General features: G+C 46.2%; 2 protein-coding genes across 4 annotated transcripts in view; both read left to right on the forward strand.

The window, feature by feature from the left end:
• Positions 1-3,283, forward strand: part of WHRN (whirlin) — a 45,281-nt gene extending 41,998 nt beyond the window's left edge. For both annotated transcript variants that reach the window (XM_088146955.1, XM_088146956.1), the window contains 2 exons: positions 774-896; positions 1,588-3,283. In XM_088146955.1, coding sequence (XP_088003081.1) covers positions 774-896; positions 1,588-1,770 — 306 coding nt within the window. In that variant the 3' untranslated portion in view covers positions 1,771-3,283. The remainder of the gene's footprint in view (positions 1-773; positions 897-1,587) is intronic.
• Positions 3,284-3,993: 710 nt separating this feature from the next.
• The window catches only part of AKNA (AT-hook transcription factor), a 32,414-nt gene continuing 20,963 nt past the window's right edge, over positions 3,994-15,444 (forward strand). For both annotated transcript variants that reach the window (XR_015797285.1, XM_088146957.1), the window contains exons 1-5: positions 3,994-4,141; positions 4,310-4,760; positions 11,754-12,420; positions 13,179-14,341; positions 15,366-15,440. Coding sequence is in view for 1 of the 2 variants with exons in the window: in XM_088146957.1 (XP_088003083.1) it covers positions 12,120-12,420; positions 13,179-14,341; positions 15,366-15,440 (1,539 nt within the window). In the remaining variant the exon portion in view is untranslated. The remainder of the gene's footprint in view (positions 4,142-4,309; positions 4,761-11,753; positions 12,421-13,178; positions 14,342-15,365; positions 15,441-15,444) is intronic.

Raw genomic sequence — 15,444 nt, forward strand, 5'->3', positions numbered from 1 at the left:
AGTCGTCTTATCGGCAGCGTCAACCTTGGCAGAAATTAAAGGTGGCAAGAACACTTTCGTCCACTAGAGGGCGGCATTGCCTTTCTGCATTCCAAGCTATTCCATTTGCAAGAAGAGCATTGCTCTCTCCTGAGCTTGTGCAGAAACAAGGAGGCAGTTAATATATCCATCCTTTGCTCCTTGCCCCAAGCTGGTGGTAGAAACGGCTGCTTTTATTCTTTGACAGCCTTCTACACGTGTGTAGGAGCACCTTCCAATTTCCCAAGTGCTTTCCAGATTGCCGCATTGGCAAAAAGGAAATCTAACCAGCAATGCACACCCCAAGCCCCCTACAGACAGCCTAATTTTTTGCAGCACCGGTTTGAAGCTCCAGGGTTCTCCTCCACCGATGCATAGAACGTTATCCTGAAACAAAACTTAGATCGATGCCTTGTCCCCTAGTCAATGCTTCAAAAGTTCCACTAATATCACTGTTGGCCCTCCTTCCAACTTCCCTACGTTTGACAAAGTGGGACTGCGATCCTCTTTCTGTTGACTCTCCTTTTGAGGGTAAGAGGCCTTGTTTGCCAGTTCGGAAGCCAGTCCCAGTTTTGAATGCAGCAGGATTAGCTTCTGGACAGTCAGCATTAGACTGAAGGAAAGGACTTCCCCAGGAAAGATTAGCCAGTGAGTGGTGTGGTTTAGTAAGAGTTTAGACGTGAGCCCCTCACGTCCATTCCCTTGCCAGACTCTGCCCATCCTCTACTGATGCTCTTCCCTCTGTCTTCCTACAGCCAGGACTCCTGGAACCAACGTCCCATCTAATCCGGGTGTCAAAGAGCGCGCCAACCCTTGGCATAGCCATCGAAGGGGGAGCAAACACTCGACAGCCGCTGCCCCGAATTGTCACCATCCAGGTAGGAATTCAGAGAATCCTCAAGGATTCCGGAGAAATCTGGGCCCGTCTGACTCTCTGAGCCTCTCTCTCCTTAATTTGGGGCCATCAAAAACTCCCTTGCAGTTTATCACAAGTTTACTTCCCGGAGAAGGCAGCTCCTGTTTATTCGCCTTGCCCTCAAAGTGATTTTCTTCTGCATTTCTTTTGGGTGTTATTTTGGGGTTCATTTTCTTCCTGGAGGTAGACATTTCCTGCCACAGATCTCCCCCCCCCCCCCGCCACCACCTTCTGTGGCCTCGGTGGCTGCCCCCATTTCCTGATCTGGAAAAAAAAAAAAAAGACTTTGGGGAAGACTTCCCCTTGCAATGTCTTCTCTTGAGGATGAGCTGCCAGGGAGGCTACAGACTGCTGGAGAGAAGGTTGGCCATAAGGGGTTGGATCTTCAGACACCCCTTTGCCTACCTTCTAATTAAATACAAGAGTGCAACATTATCACATGAGAATTGATTTCAGGGTCCTCTTTTCCTCTGAAAGAACATAAAAGTAAGACCTGTTGGGAAGACGCAAGAGAAAGTTCTCCCCTCGCCTTACCTCTTGCCCAGTTCTGACCTTGAAGAGCCAGAGAAATGAGAGGACCTTTGCAATCAACTCTCCCCCTTCAACTTGAGTCAGCAAAACTCTCGAACTCTTTCTTTCTGTCCTTCCCACAGAAGGGGGGCTCTGCTCACAACTGCAGGAAGCTGAAGGTGGGTCAGGTGATCCTGGAAGTGAACGGCACGGCCCTCCGCGGGAAGGAGCACCGCGAAGCAGCTCGCATCATTGCCGAGGCTTTCAAAACGAAAGACAAGGACTACGTCGATTTCCTCGTCACGGAATTCAACGTCGCACTTTAGGGATGGGGCACCTGGGAGGCCCCGAAGCCAAACGACCAAGAGAAGGACGGGAAGAACAGGGTGACGGGATGTCTAAAGCGTCCAGTTGCGTGCACACCCGTCCGGCCACGTAGAGCATAGTGGGGACAGAACACACACAAGGTTTCCCACCAAGCAGGCTTTGGATTGGATTGACCTCTCCTTGACACCGTTTCTCTGCTAAGTGCCCCCACTTCTAAAGCTGATAAGCCTTGCAGGGAGAATGTGGGAGAGAAGCTGATCATCCTTTTCCCCAGGTATCATCCTTAACGGGTTCGTAAACCCCCAATTAGCTCACCTGTCTCTGCTCCTTTGCCTCTGTGTTGGAATGACCTGGCAAGTCACCTGTCTGAAAACATCACCTGCTTTCTCTCTTAGCTCTTCCTAGCCTCTCCCCCTCGTCTCTCGCGGGAACACTTTACCACCACTGCGGGGTCCCAGTGAGAAGATCTGGGCGCTAATAGAGGGAGATAAAACCATCAGGGGACACCAGTTCTGATGTTTTAGGATTTCATCCTCACGACCCCTCTGCAGTGATGTTCCCCAGACTCTGCTTTCTCATCGATCCCCAGCCAGTAAGGGGGAAGCCCTTCATGATATCACTGTATGTACATAAAGAGAGACTGTGGTTTAATTTTTCAATAAAGCAGATATGTTAGAAAAAACGGTGACTGCTGTTTCATTCCACTGGTTGGTTTCAAAGAGGGAGGTAAATCCTTTTCCGGGGTGGGAAACAATATCCCAAGGAAATAAAGCAACAGTTGGGGAAACAAACAAGCAATGGAAACAGAGTTAGGTAAATAATACACTTTTAAGAGATGATCTTCTAAAAGGGGGAGAGAACTAAACTTGAAGGAATGGCATATAATTGTTTGCAAGATAGTCTGTTTGTAGAACTTAATGCAGACTTTTTGCAAAAGAAGCCCTCCAACACCTCCCAGCTAAGATGATGGGAGCTATAAATCCAACATTTCCGCTGATTCCACCCCCAACATAATGCAGCAAAAGCTTTAAAGTGTCCAATTTGGGGGATTTACATCAGCGACAAAGCAAAGGGATTTTTCTTCAGTTGCTGTCATGGAGCGAAAGTGGGCTTTCTATGATTATAACTGCAAAGAAACGCTTAGAGGTTCTCCCTCAGCTCATAGAACAGATCTTGGTACCCGAATTGTGCGAAAAGTAACCCAGAAATATTACGTAAATTAAGCAACGATCAGAGGAGCACTGTGAAGTCAGACTCCTTTTATTATTTTGAAGGAACCATTTTCTACAGTTTTGACTCTGCTTGCTTACACGACCACAGCAGCAAACGCCTCCTTTGTTTAACATAACGGAGGATCCAGTTTCTGGCATGTAGGTTGAAATAACCAGAAGTGAGACCTTAAAAGTTGGGGGGCAGGTAGACCCTTTCACCGTTTGGCTAGATTGCTGTGCAATCACAGGATCCAGCCCCCTACCCCATATGTCACAATAGGGGGTATTTCCAGGATCTTGGGAGTGTATCATTCAATAGCAGGAAAAGAAAGAAAAAGAGAGAGAAAGAGAGAGAGACTCTCTCTCTCTCTCCCCCCCCCCGTGTGTGTGTGTGTGTATACACACAGAGAGATGAATACACACACAGATTATATATATATATATATATACACACACACACACTCTCTCTCTCCCCCTCTCTCTGCGTATGTGTATATATGTGTGTGTGTGTGTGTGTGTGTATATACACAGAGAGAGAGATGAATACACACACAGATTTTATATATATATATATATATATATATATATATATATTCATATTCATATTCATATTCCTGGAATTGATTAAAAGCCTCTATCCAGAAAACCAAACCTACGCACGTTTTTTGACAGTTCAAGTTCCACTAAACTAAGCCGGCTGGCTCGTTTGTTTCCTCGTGAACGTGTGCACGTATCGATACGAACATCCGACCCTCGCATCGCAAAGAATTTACGTGCGGATGGACGCAAAACATTCTACTCGATCGGCCCATAACTCCTTGTAGGCAAATATCGCCCCCCCCCCCGCCCCCCGCGCCGCTTTTCCTCCTCCTGACCCAAAGCTTAGCAAAGTGTTTGCAGGATTAGGCTTCCGCTCGGGAACCACCGTCTATTAGACCCCCGCCGAGGCCCGTCTCCAGCAGCGGCCATTGGAGGAGATCCCCGGGCGAGCTCCTCCTCCGGACGCGTTTCAGCTCGGTCTCGTTAGCCGCCAATTTACGAGTCCAGGAAATGAACGAACGAGGCTCCCTCCGCCCTGGCGAAAACTTTCCACGCTGCCAACTAAGAGGGAGAAGCGAGGAAAGTTACTACAGCGAGAGGAACCAACTTCGTTTGGCAGGTAGATACGGGGCGGGGGGCTCCAAGCGGTGGTCTGTGTTTTTCCAGCGCTCGCGGAGCCGGGTTTGCCTAAAGACCTGGGCGGGGTGGGCATCGGCGTCGTTTGGGGGGATACTTTCGGGCAAGGGACCGGCGAGCACTTTCTACAAACCCTTTCCTTCCTTCCCAGCTTGAGTCATCTGGCCAGGAGGGCTTGCATCTCCCCTCAATTAACCCCCCAGGAAAAGATAACGTTAATGCGTATCAGAACAACCCGCTTGTGGAACAGGGGAGTAGTGGAAACGTGGCTGTGCTCCGTCCCCAGCGGAGACGCTCTTCCTCCTCCCACCCCGTTTCGTTTCGACTTCGCGGTGGATTTCCCCGGAGATACGGCGCCTTTTTTGCCTACTCGTGCCTTACTCGAAGGATTTCGCTCCGCGGGGAACCGGGCGCCGAGCTGATTTTGCAGCCTTCGTGGGGATGAGGAGTGTGCTCTGCCTGTTGTGTTTCCCCAGGCTGGATCTGAACCCGTGGTTGCTCTGGTTACCTTGAAGGAGGGGGAAAAGACGTCTTGTTAGTTTCGGCTCCCTGAGCAACGGCGGGGAACGCTGGGCCGCTGGTGAGCTCCTCTGCGTCTCCTGGTAAGAGTTTTAAGATTTCTATTCTTACTCACGGGGGGGGGGGGAAGGGAACTTTTACTTCGAGGCTGAAATTCCGTGGACTTGCTTATGAGTTATATTCTTAATGAGACCGGCAGAAAGCAGTGGCCTGCGTTTAGCTGGGTTTGTCTTAAGCCTAGTTTCTCTGGCTTGTTGCATCATGCAAAGCTTACGGTTCCATGTCTTGTGTGAACCTAGAAGATGGGTGGATTCAGTAGCTAGCTGAGGAGCACCGAAAGAGGAAACCGATAAGTGTGTAGCAAATAACTGTATCACGTTGATTTCACTCCTTTAATCGTAGTTAAAACTGAAAAGGAATCCATGGTGGTTCTTGTCTTAGTTCTACTACTTCTCCTAACTATCACATTTGACCCCCCCAAAAGTTGTGGCCCCGGTTTAAAGAAAGCTTAGTGTTTCTTACTAATACCATTGGAAACATGGGTCCAGAATTTAGTAGGATTTGCTTCTGTGTAGAGTTACAGCAGGTGTGAACACTTAGCTGATCTTGGCCAATCTTGGTCAAGCTAAGCAGGGCCAGACTTGGATGGGTGGCTTCTAGCATCGTAGGTTAGTGTGAGAGTTGGTTCTAAGACTGATACAAATTCAAGTAACAGTTATGTTAACAACTCAGAGCTGTTGTAGGGGGAAAAGACCCCAAATCCCTACCCAAACCTATCCAGAGTTATATAGCTTCTAAACTGAAAGTGTTCCTTGCTGGGATTCTTATGCTAGTATTTCTTTCATCTGAACCAATCTTGCTAAAAAGCCTCTGTGATTCATTTGCTTGGGGGGGAATCCACTTTCTCTTTGGCCAGCTTCTGAAAAATCAAACAATTCGATTGAGAAATGGAGCAGCTGAATAGGGGATGAGATATCCCAGGAAAATCGCATGTGTCCATGCAATCACCAGCAGTTGAGCTCAACTCAAAGGAAGTTATACCTTTTAAGCACCAGCAGATCTGCAGAACATCTTGATTGTAGAGAATTAAGGCAAGGCAAAACAGCCGTCCTTAATTCTGTTTGATTGCCTCTTCAAACACTTCCCACTTTGCTGGCCTGAGGACCTCTCTCTCGATGGTCTCCTTCTTGGGTTAACCTACTGGTCCTAAAGCCAAACCTGGCCTGAGGAAGAACTGCATGAGCTCTTCTGAACTCCTTGGAGCAAAGGTGAAGTGGAAGCTGAAGTAAATAAGGAGTAATAAAAGATACAATAGGAGTTAACTCTTCTAAGTGTTGTGCAAGCTCTCTGGTGTGGAAGCTTCTATGCTACACTTACATAGCTACTTTGGAGGTTAGGAAAGCAGGGTTTTTAAACCTTGAGTCTAGCTCTTGTTGCCTGGGGCGGGTTGTTGGTGTGTCTGTACACTTATGAGCTTAACTAGGTTTTGTTCAAGTGAACAGTGGAGCCTCCCATTTACCCTAGGGGTACCAGATGGCATGCTGTGGACCATGTTCAGGATTAAAAAAAAAAAAACCAGCAAAATTCATATGAAACTCTCCCCGGAGCATTTTCCAAAAATAACTTGCTTATTGCTTGGTGGAAGAAAACACTGTATAGTAGATAAAGGTCTCTATCATTACAGCTTTCTAACTGCTAAACCTTTGTACAGCTTTAACACTGTAGCCTAATTTTCTACCTCTCTTTACCCTGCCTTCATGCTGTTTCCTTCCCTTCTTTCATTTCCCTTATATTGAGATTTAAATTGTGTGCACTTTGGGACAGAAGCCTATCTGCTATTGTGTGAGGAATAGCTTGCTTGTTCTGGCTTCCAAGTTTTGCAAACCCTGTTTTGTTTCTAAGAAGCTTCTCCGAGGGAAGGAGTCTGCAAATCAGGGGGTGCCTGTGATCCCAGCTGCAAAAGCCCTTTGCTGCATGTGGAATAGCTTTTCCTTTGTTTGAAGCGTGACTAGTCCTTCTAAGTTGGTAGATGAATTATGGTTTGGCCTGTGGTTCTGTGCTGGAAGCTTTTATCAGGCAGAGCTAATGCACGTCTGGATTGTAAAAGCTTTCCAGGCCAGGAAATTCTAACCACGTTTGAAGCAGGTTGGTTTGGAACCAAGCTGGGCTCAGATCTGAACCATTAAGGTCAGTTGGGTGTGCTTTTAAGAGAAGTCTCTAAACCACGATGGCGGAACTTATAGAAGTGGCAAACCTGGCCTGTTTGATCAGGGATAAGAGAACAAGTATTTTTGTAAAAGACTGGAAAGCTCTTAGGGACTTTTTGCTGAAAATGGAGAAAAATGAATGGGTGATTTATGGATTGGCTGACTGAAAAGGGTTGCCTATGGGAGGAGGGGAAGCATATTGTAATCTTAAAGGAGGAGAAAAGTTTGTAACTGGTATAAAGAAGAACAGAAGTTGCTTCTTGGCATATTTTTTCTTTTTCTATCTGCACTCTTCTACTTCTTTTATCTCTTACCTTCTTTCCTTAATTTTGCTCTATATAATTTCAACTTTATCTTTTACTTTGTTTAAGAGGTCTCTAAACCCACCTCTGTTCCCAACCTGTCCACACACCAAGCAGAGTTTGGGAATGGAAATGTGGCTAAGGACTTAAGCGATAGGCGATGTCTGTTTGCAGCTTTGGGGAGAATGTGAGAAAAGGAGGCCACATCCAGAAAGAGAGACGGACCCCTTGATTAGTTACAGCAACAAAGTACGCTGAGGCTCTCTAGCGCTAGAATAATCTTTTACCTGCAAATGTCTTTCTAGGCTTCAGTTTTTTTGGCCCGTTACCTATTACAGATAACTTTTTTTAATGGATTTGATTTTGGCTCCTGCCCCTCTAAGACTGTTCCTTCTTTTTTCTTTTAAATCTTGCTTGACGGGGGTGACATTTGCAGTCAAGGCACCAACTGAGCACCGTTAGGTTTTCTTTCCCATTTGATGCCTCTTGGACCACTATTGTCTGCCAATATGGAAGAGTCATCTGTGGCCAGGGAGGAAAGATAATCAGATTATATATATGGGGGATGGGTAAGGAGAGATTTAAGTTCTTTCTTACCAGCTTTTAAAAATATATAGTGCATATTATGACAGAGGGAAGAAGGAAGGGATCCTTCACCTTCTTCTCTTCCATCCCACCCTTTATGTTTTGGTGACTGACTAAAGGAAGGGCGTCAAAGATGGAATTCCCCAGTCTTTTGTGGGCTCGATAAGCCAGGTGTTTAACTGTGGAGGAGGGAAGAAGCTTGGGGATTATTGCTGGGGACTAGATTGTCTGAAATGGACAGTTGCTTGGAAAAAAAGAGTTGATGGATATTAAGGCAATGAGGGTAGCAGCAGCAAGAGGCTGTTTTATACCGCTGTAGGCTAGTAACGCTTGTAACTGAAGTGTCCATGCCATTTGGTCTTCCTCATATTATGGATGGGCAGGGGCTCTGGAAACTGCACAATGGGGTCTCCGTTGCCTCCCCTTGTTCTTTGTGGAGGCTTGTCTTTTTGTTCATAAAGCTTGCATTGTAACACTCAACGGGTGATCTTCACTTTAAAAAGGACATGCTGGTCCTCATGGCTCTGAACCAAATGCTGGGTTAAACAGGAGTGCAGAAAGTCGTTTCTTTGCAGGCTTAGACCATCAGCTGTCTAGCTCTGGATTCTCCGGGGTGATAGAAGGCAGCTGTCCAGAGTTTCAGATGGATCTTTCTGAGCCTTCTCTGGAGGCGAACTGGATATGCGACTATTTAGCGATGCAAATTAGATATTCTGTCCTGAACTGCAACGCTTTGCATTCAGTCAGTGCCTTTGCAATTAAATTACCCTTTTCCTCTTTGTGGTGTCCTCTTAAGAGTTCCTGACATGCCTCTCCATTGAGTGCATGTCAAAAGCTCCAAAATGTGTCATCCATGAATGGTTCCAAACCAAGATTTTAGAATGACGCCGGTTAATGGCCTTTTAACTGGTCTTTGGAGTTGATGGGAATTGTAGTCCAGTGATAGCTGGAGACTGATGGGTTAGGAAAGGAAAGCTGGGCTTTTCCATTTGTGTGGCGGGGGGGGGGTCAGACAGTGTCCTGGAAGGTTGAAGAACCTGATGGAATGATCTTCCTCTTGGAAGAATGGACCATTTTATTATATAATCCTGAAAATGCTGTTAGCTGGTACAGTTTCCAATGTATTTAGAGCCCTCTCTTGTTTTCCAATAGCTGTTTCTATCTCCCCACCTAAGCTCTGTCCAAAAGTACTAGCGAAGATGTGTTTGTAAGATTTCATCCGATTATGAACCCTTCTTGGGATTGTCATGGTCATAATGAAAAAGCAGGTGATATCTATTAAACATAAGTAAATGGTCCTAGAATCTTCTGCTTGGAAGACCTGGAGAATTCTTTAAGGGATGGCACATCTTGGAAGGAACACCCAGCGTCAAAATTTCTCCAGCCAGAGTCTTGTCTCTGAGCCAATCCAGGGTGACTATAACATGGTGGTGTCTTCTGACACTCAAAGTGATTTTGATTTGTTCTCTGCAGCAGTTGCTTCTGGTTTCTCTTGAAGCTTGCAAGAAACTCTTTAACTGTGATACTTGGCTGATGCTTTGCTCGCTCCTCTGGGGTTAGGCTTTTTGTTCCCCACATGCCCCATTTCTCCATCACCGTCTTTGGCAATTCTGGTTTTAGTTTGGCGACAGAGCTGTTTTTCTGAGCTTCCTCCTCATGCTGCAGGTCTTGCTTTTCCGGCTGTAGGTCTTTCTTGGGTCTCCAGTCCAGCATCCTATGTTTTATTTCTGTGGCCTGGCTGAGAGTAGAATTAATTGCATGCAAAAGTTTTCTGGCAGTTAGGAGACAGATTTTTTTTTCCTCCATTCTAGAAGAAGCTTATGGTTTTCTACCTCAATTGCAGATTGTTTTAGAATCTTAGAATAAGTTTCCATCCTGCTGCACGCTTGTGTGTGTGTGTGTAAAACTGTTTCAATTGCACATATCTCTATTACATACCCTCCCAGGCTGTTTGTATTTTCTGTAATAATGCAATCAAGTATGCATTATTTCTAGGTAAACCTACATCAGATAATGCTAGAAGCTCAGTTCAAATTTCTATTAACACTAGCAAGCGAGGCTTTAAAAAGAAGCCTAGATCTCTAGGACAAAGCTCTTCACCTTTTCAAGTTGGAGAGTTCCTTTTCTGTTTATGTCTTAATTTCTAAGATTAGTCCCATCACATGTTGCTTTAATAGACCAAGCAGACCACAGCAGTGGCTAGAATAGATATAAAGAGAAAGAGATCAGCTGTTTCTTGGAACATATCAACACAGAAGAGCAAGAGGGGGGTGTCTGCTGGATGATATCAAAGTAAGCCTCCTTGACACAGCATCGGTGTCCCTGGAAGGCCTTTGTGAATAAGTGTGGAAAGTGAAATATATGGGGAGTTGATAATATTTAAGGGAAAGGCTATGTGGTAAGAATGCGATGGAAACTCAAACTTAGCTGTATGGTCAAAGTAGTGGTTAAGGCATCTTTCCTGAATCTGATGCCCTCCAGAGGACTTCATAATCCCCAGTCAAATGTGGGTTGAAGTCCTCCACAATTTAGATGAAAGCAGGTGGGGAGTATTGGGGGTAAAGAGATTCCTAGGGCAGGGTTAGGAAGTATGGGTTGATATTAACAGATCTTAGCTAAACATTAGGAGGGCAAGAGCAACAGTAGAATGTCTTGCCTTGGGAAAGGATTAGGTGACCTCCAGGAGCCTCATCCAGCCCTGGATTAGATTACCTCCAGAATGGGTTCTCAGGACAACTCCTTTCTCAAACAAAACATTGCATGAGAAAAGTATGAGCGAGCCGGGAGGTATTTGGTGAGAGCTCAGTTTGGTATCTCAAGGTTTTGTGCCCATCAGAGACGCTGTCAGATTCTAACTGGCTCTATAACAGGGCCATTCTTTCCCTTTCGGAACAGCCACATCTCTTCAGGCTTGAGGCCAAGTCCCAGGGCTCTTCGAAGCACTATGGCCTAGGAAAAGACCGAAAGGTCCCAGCTTTATGCATTTGCAAAATCCATGAAACTTTCCTTGCTCTAAACCTCCTTGGATAGCTGCCCTGATTTTCATCTGCAAAGTGAATTAATATGCTGGTTTGTGTTGGTGGGTTGGTTTTTCCTACCCTTGACTCCCCATCTGAAGCTGGCCGCTGTCACCTTAAACGCCCAGCGAGCTCCAGTTTGTAACTAGAGGACTGTGTAGAGAGGTTGCCTGGATTTTATTTTAGTTTGAGGCTGCCTTGGTAATACAAACAAGGGCCCTGGGTGCTGCGTGGAGGACGCAGAAGGGGTCTTTGCATCAGATTGGACCTGCTCCAGGCAGACATCCAGCATTTGAGCAGCTAGAATAAGATTGGGGGGGAAAAGAATTGCCTTGGGTTTTTTGTTCGCTGGTTTTCCTGTGCTTTCCCCATCTACGTGCAACAGACAGACCTGAATTCGTTTTGGGTTTCTGAAATTCAGGCAGGAGAAGTAGAAAGAGGATGATTAAAGCTTGCATTCAGAAGGACTAATTCTGCTGTGAGCAAGGGGCTGGAGCCGGAGAGCCCAATTCTAGAAGGATTGCCTTCTTGGCTTTGCAATCAGTGCAGTCTTTCTGCCGGGATAACCGTGGTCCGAGGAGGCTTTTCTACTGCCCCTTTTGTGTTGGTGGTAAATGGCACTGCCTGAAACAACATCTGTGCATCTCCAGCTGCACGGAAAGAAAGAAGAGCTGGGGGAGGGAGTTCATAGAACATAATGGCAACTATCAGGCTGGTTTCAACTATGGAAGACTCCACTCTGTGGGCATTCATGTCTTAGCTTTAAGCAGTTTAATTCAGGATTAGCCTTCTAATGCCTTCCAGAGCTCTTGACACCTTGGGGGTAGAGTTCTTTGGGGAATACATGCTTGGGGCCCAGATAGCAGTGGTGAGCAGGATTAAAGCAAAAGGTGGATGGGACAGAGTGACACCTCTTTTTCCTTCTCTTTCCCAACATTCCCTTTTTCTTCTCTCTCTCTATGCAGGTGACACTTGCCAGATTGATAGCCTGCAGAAGATCTTTAAAGTTACACTGAGAGCTGCAAGTTGTCCACCCCAGCTGAGAGCTTCAGAGGCATCCATCTTATTGAATTGGCAGCATATGGGTAGACCATGCAACTTTAGAACTCATCTGAGCCCATTGTTCTGGGTTTCTGTTTATTCTGTCTCTCTCCTTCGGATGGAAATATTGAATGAATCCTCCATGTGACCTGCTTTCTCGAGTCTTGTCCTCCGGGTCTTTGCAGAAATTGATGAAAAGGCACAAGTGAATTATCTTGCCTATCTTTTTGTACTGAGGAAATTATTCCACTCCACTTCACTGCTTTAGCTTCCCTCTTGGGAATGCAGGAATGGCCAGAAGAGGAAGCAATGGCTTCAGAGGGCAGCAACACAAAGAGAAGGAGTCAGAAGAAGATGCTGAACTCGAGGGGAGAAGATATGGAGCCACCCAGATAGGAGAAGGCAACCTTGCGGGGAATTTGGGTTGCTGGAACTTGTCTTCTTCCCAGGAGATTCTGGAAGACGACGAACTTTTGGGGGAATTGAAGGACTATCAACACCTTTTGCAAGAAGATGAGCACGGTTTTGATCTCAGCGAACTTCAGGATCTCGAATGTGCAGGAGATGTCAATGCCGCAAGTCCCCTGCCTGGTGAGTAACACAGGAAAACAGGGACACAAATCTCTGGAAAGGTTAGTTTGAGTAACATCTGAATGAATGGGAGTAGAACTTTTGCATGTTCAGGGAAGAAAACTGATAAGGCTTTCAAGGGTCCAGAGCAGATATTTTCTATCAAGGGCCATATTCCCTTAGGAGTAATCTGTTGTGGAGGGCCACCTGTCAGTGGTGGAAGGACTTAAGGAAGCAGCGGGTGGAGCTAGAACAAAAACTGGGTGAAATAATCTATTTTTTACATCTTTTTTTCCCCCAATTCTGACTCTTTGGCCTTTCCAGCTCACGTGCATATTTTTTGCTAGACCCTGAAACACCAAACCATGAGCGTTCGTGGGCTTGCTAGATGTGCAATTAATATGGCTATGTAGCACTTCAGATTCACTCTCTTTAAAGCAGCACCCCTTCCTGGAATCATGCGAGAAAGCAAATTGCATTTGCTTGCCAGTATGGATCCAATATTAGTTAAACTGGCAGCTGCTAAAAAGCCAGTGTAGGAAGGGTCTATGATGTAAAAAGTCGAGCTTCCCTTAACGTTTCATGTAGCCCAGGACAATTTTCAGTGGGGTCACTCTTTCATCTGTGGATATGAAGTGAGCTTTGAACAAAACATAATACTTTAACTTGGGTTGGCTGCTCTGAGCTATAGGGTAAAAGGTGGGGTGGAGGGGAATGGATTGATAATTAGGACAATGTGACATAGATCTGCTAACATTATTTTATCCCCCAATTTTTAGAGGATGAAGGAAGTCCCAAGGATCTTGGCCTGAGGTCTTACTGGCAGCCAGATAAGATGCATGAAGAAGGCAGCACTGAGCGACCGGAGAAGCCGAGAGGGACGTGGGGCATCGGCAGCCAGGAGGATGTTTATCCTGAGCTTTCCTTCGAGGGTCAGTTTGGTTCGGACTTCAGCCCCAGTCCTGAGGCCCTACAAGACCCTCTGGCTTTATATAAATGCAGCTTTGTCTCAGATAATGTGGATGACGAGCTGTCTGAGAGCTCCAATTTCAGCCCTTCACCCTGTGGTCCTCCTCCAACGTGCGCCCAACTGGAAATTGAACCTCGGAGCCTGGGTGGGGATGGTCTGGACTTCCCTGAAGATCGAAAGCTCTCCTTGGAGTCAGGGAGAAGCCTGGAAAGCCACAGGCTCAGTTCTCTAGCAAGTTCCTTGCAGTACAGTCAGAGGCTCTTGGATTTTCAGTCCCTAGAAGATCTTCAGAATTCTCCCAGCATGGATGCTGAGGCTTTTCCAGAACTATCATGGATGGAGAACACAGGACAACCTCTTGAGAAAGAACCTCCAGCTGAGACAGTGCAAATCACCCAGCAGCATGCTTCGAATGCCAGTAAGACTGAGGAAAGACTTTTGGATTCAAGAAAGGTAACACAGACACCCCGTGCCCAGAGGCGAGTTGGTTGCCGGCTGGAGGAGCGAACACAGAAGCTGAAAGCAGATGTGCCCCGTGGGCTATTGCCTAAAGGCACAAGGCAATCCAGGTCTTTGAGCCCTCAGCGAAGTACCAGCCAGAAAAAGTCTGGGCATCTTGCTCTAAAAGAGCCAAACCGGGAAAGTCACTCAACCCCTGGTGCAAGAGACATCACGCAATATGGCCGAGGGCAACTCAACTACCCGCTACCAGATCTGTCCAAAGTGGAGCCTCGGGTCAAGTTCCCCAAAGATCCCCAAAGCTACCATCCACCCCCAGGAAAGATGTCCCCTGCCAGTAGCAAGAAGGTTAGGAAGCCCGTGATCTTCAAGTCTCCTGCCGAGATTGTCCGAGAAGTGTTGCTGAGCAGCGGAGAAGGATCCCCCCAGAAATGCCCTGCTCCCACAGTCTCCGTTATTCCTGAGGAACTGAAATCCCCCAGACAGGCCACGGAGCTGGTGCATCAGCTTCAGGTAATGTCTCCTGTATGCATTGCAAAAATTCTTCTCCTGAATAGAGTCAGACGGTTTGCACAGTTCCATCCTTCTAAACTGCAAGTGAAGGAAAACGGAACAAGGGTTGCCTGTAGGTATTCCAAGATGTTCCTCCAAACACAATTTCCCATGCTTAGAAGGGTTTTCTCCCCCAAATGCTTGTTTTCTGTCTGGCATGTAAGTTTTTAATTTGCAGAGATGCATTCTTTTTTTGTTCTCGCTGGCATGGAGGGTTGCTCATTCATGTGAGTGACCTGTCTCTGTAGTCATCAATAGAGAAATCTAGGCCAGTAGCCAAAAGCAAGCTGTTTCATGCATGTTGATGCACACTCCATATGTCTGTATCAACCTAAGCTAGCAGAGAGGTCACAACCTGTATACATTATGCAAATTTTCCCTCTTTGTATTATTTTTTTTGCTTTGTATGTGCTTCAAGGTTAAAGCACCATTCGCAGCCATTCAGTCCTTGGCCTCCAGCACTTTGCTCATTCATATGCACGAACTCACACCTTTCATACGCAGCTTCATCTGGAGCTGCAAAAAGGCTCCAGATTGTTATATCCTGTGATTTGAATAACTGGAAACCTGTCTTTTTAAAAAAGAGATCCAATCTGAGAGTCTCAGATGGTGGCATTTTATGCTCACCTTTTGAGGGAAATGGAATGGGTGGGTCCTTAACTGTTTGCATACTATGGTCTTCTGGCAATGCAGTGTGTCCTGGTAGGACGAGCTAGTTGCATTCAAACAACACAATTTACCAGGTCTGTAATGGCTGCCTTTTTACAACATGTTAAGTTCAGTTAGAGCACATTTTTGAGGAACGTGTCCTGGGAAACACTAGAACGTTCCCCTTTCCCTCCAGACCTGACCAAGCCAGTTGTTCTGGGTGTCATCCGTCAATTTTAAGAAAGCTTCCAGAAGGAGGACTGGATCACATTGTAATGCTCTCAGAGCAAGGTGCATCTAAATTAAGTACCATGTTCTCTTTATCATCTTCTTCCAGGAAGACTATCACAAGCTGCTAACCAAGTATGCGGAAGCTGAGAATACCATTGACCGGCTGCGGCTGAGCGCCAAGGTAC

Source organism: Python bivittatus, unplaced genomic scaffold (genome assembly GCF_059951505.1).
Source record: "Python bivittatus isolate LINGU-HERP-01145 unplaced genomic scaffold, Pbiv_v1 ctg000160_np1212, whole genome shotgun sequence".
Classification (NCBI taxonomy): domain Eukaryota; kingdom Metazoa; phylum Chordata; class Lepidosauria; order Squamata; family Pythonidae; genus Python; species Python bivittatus.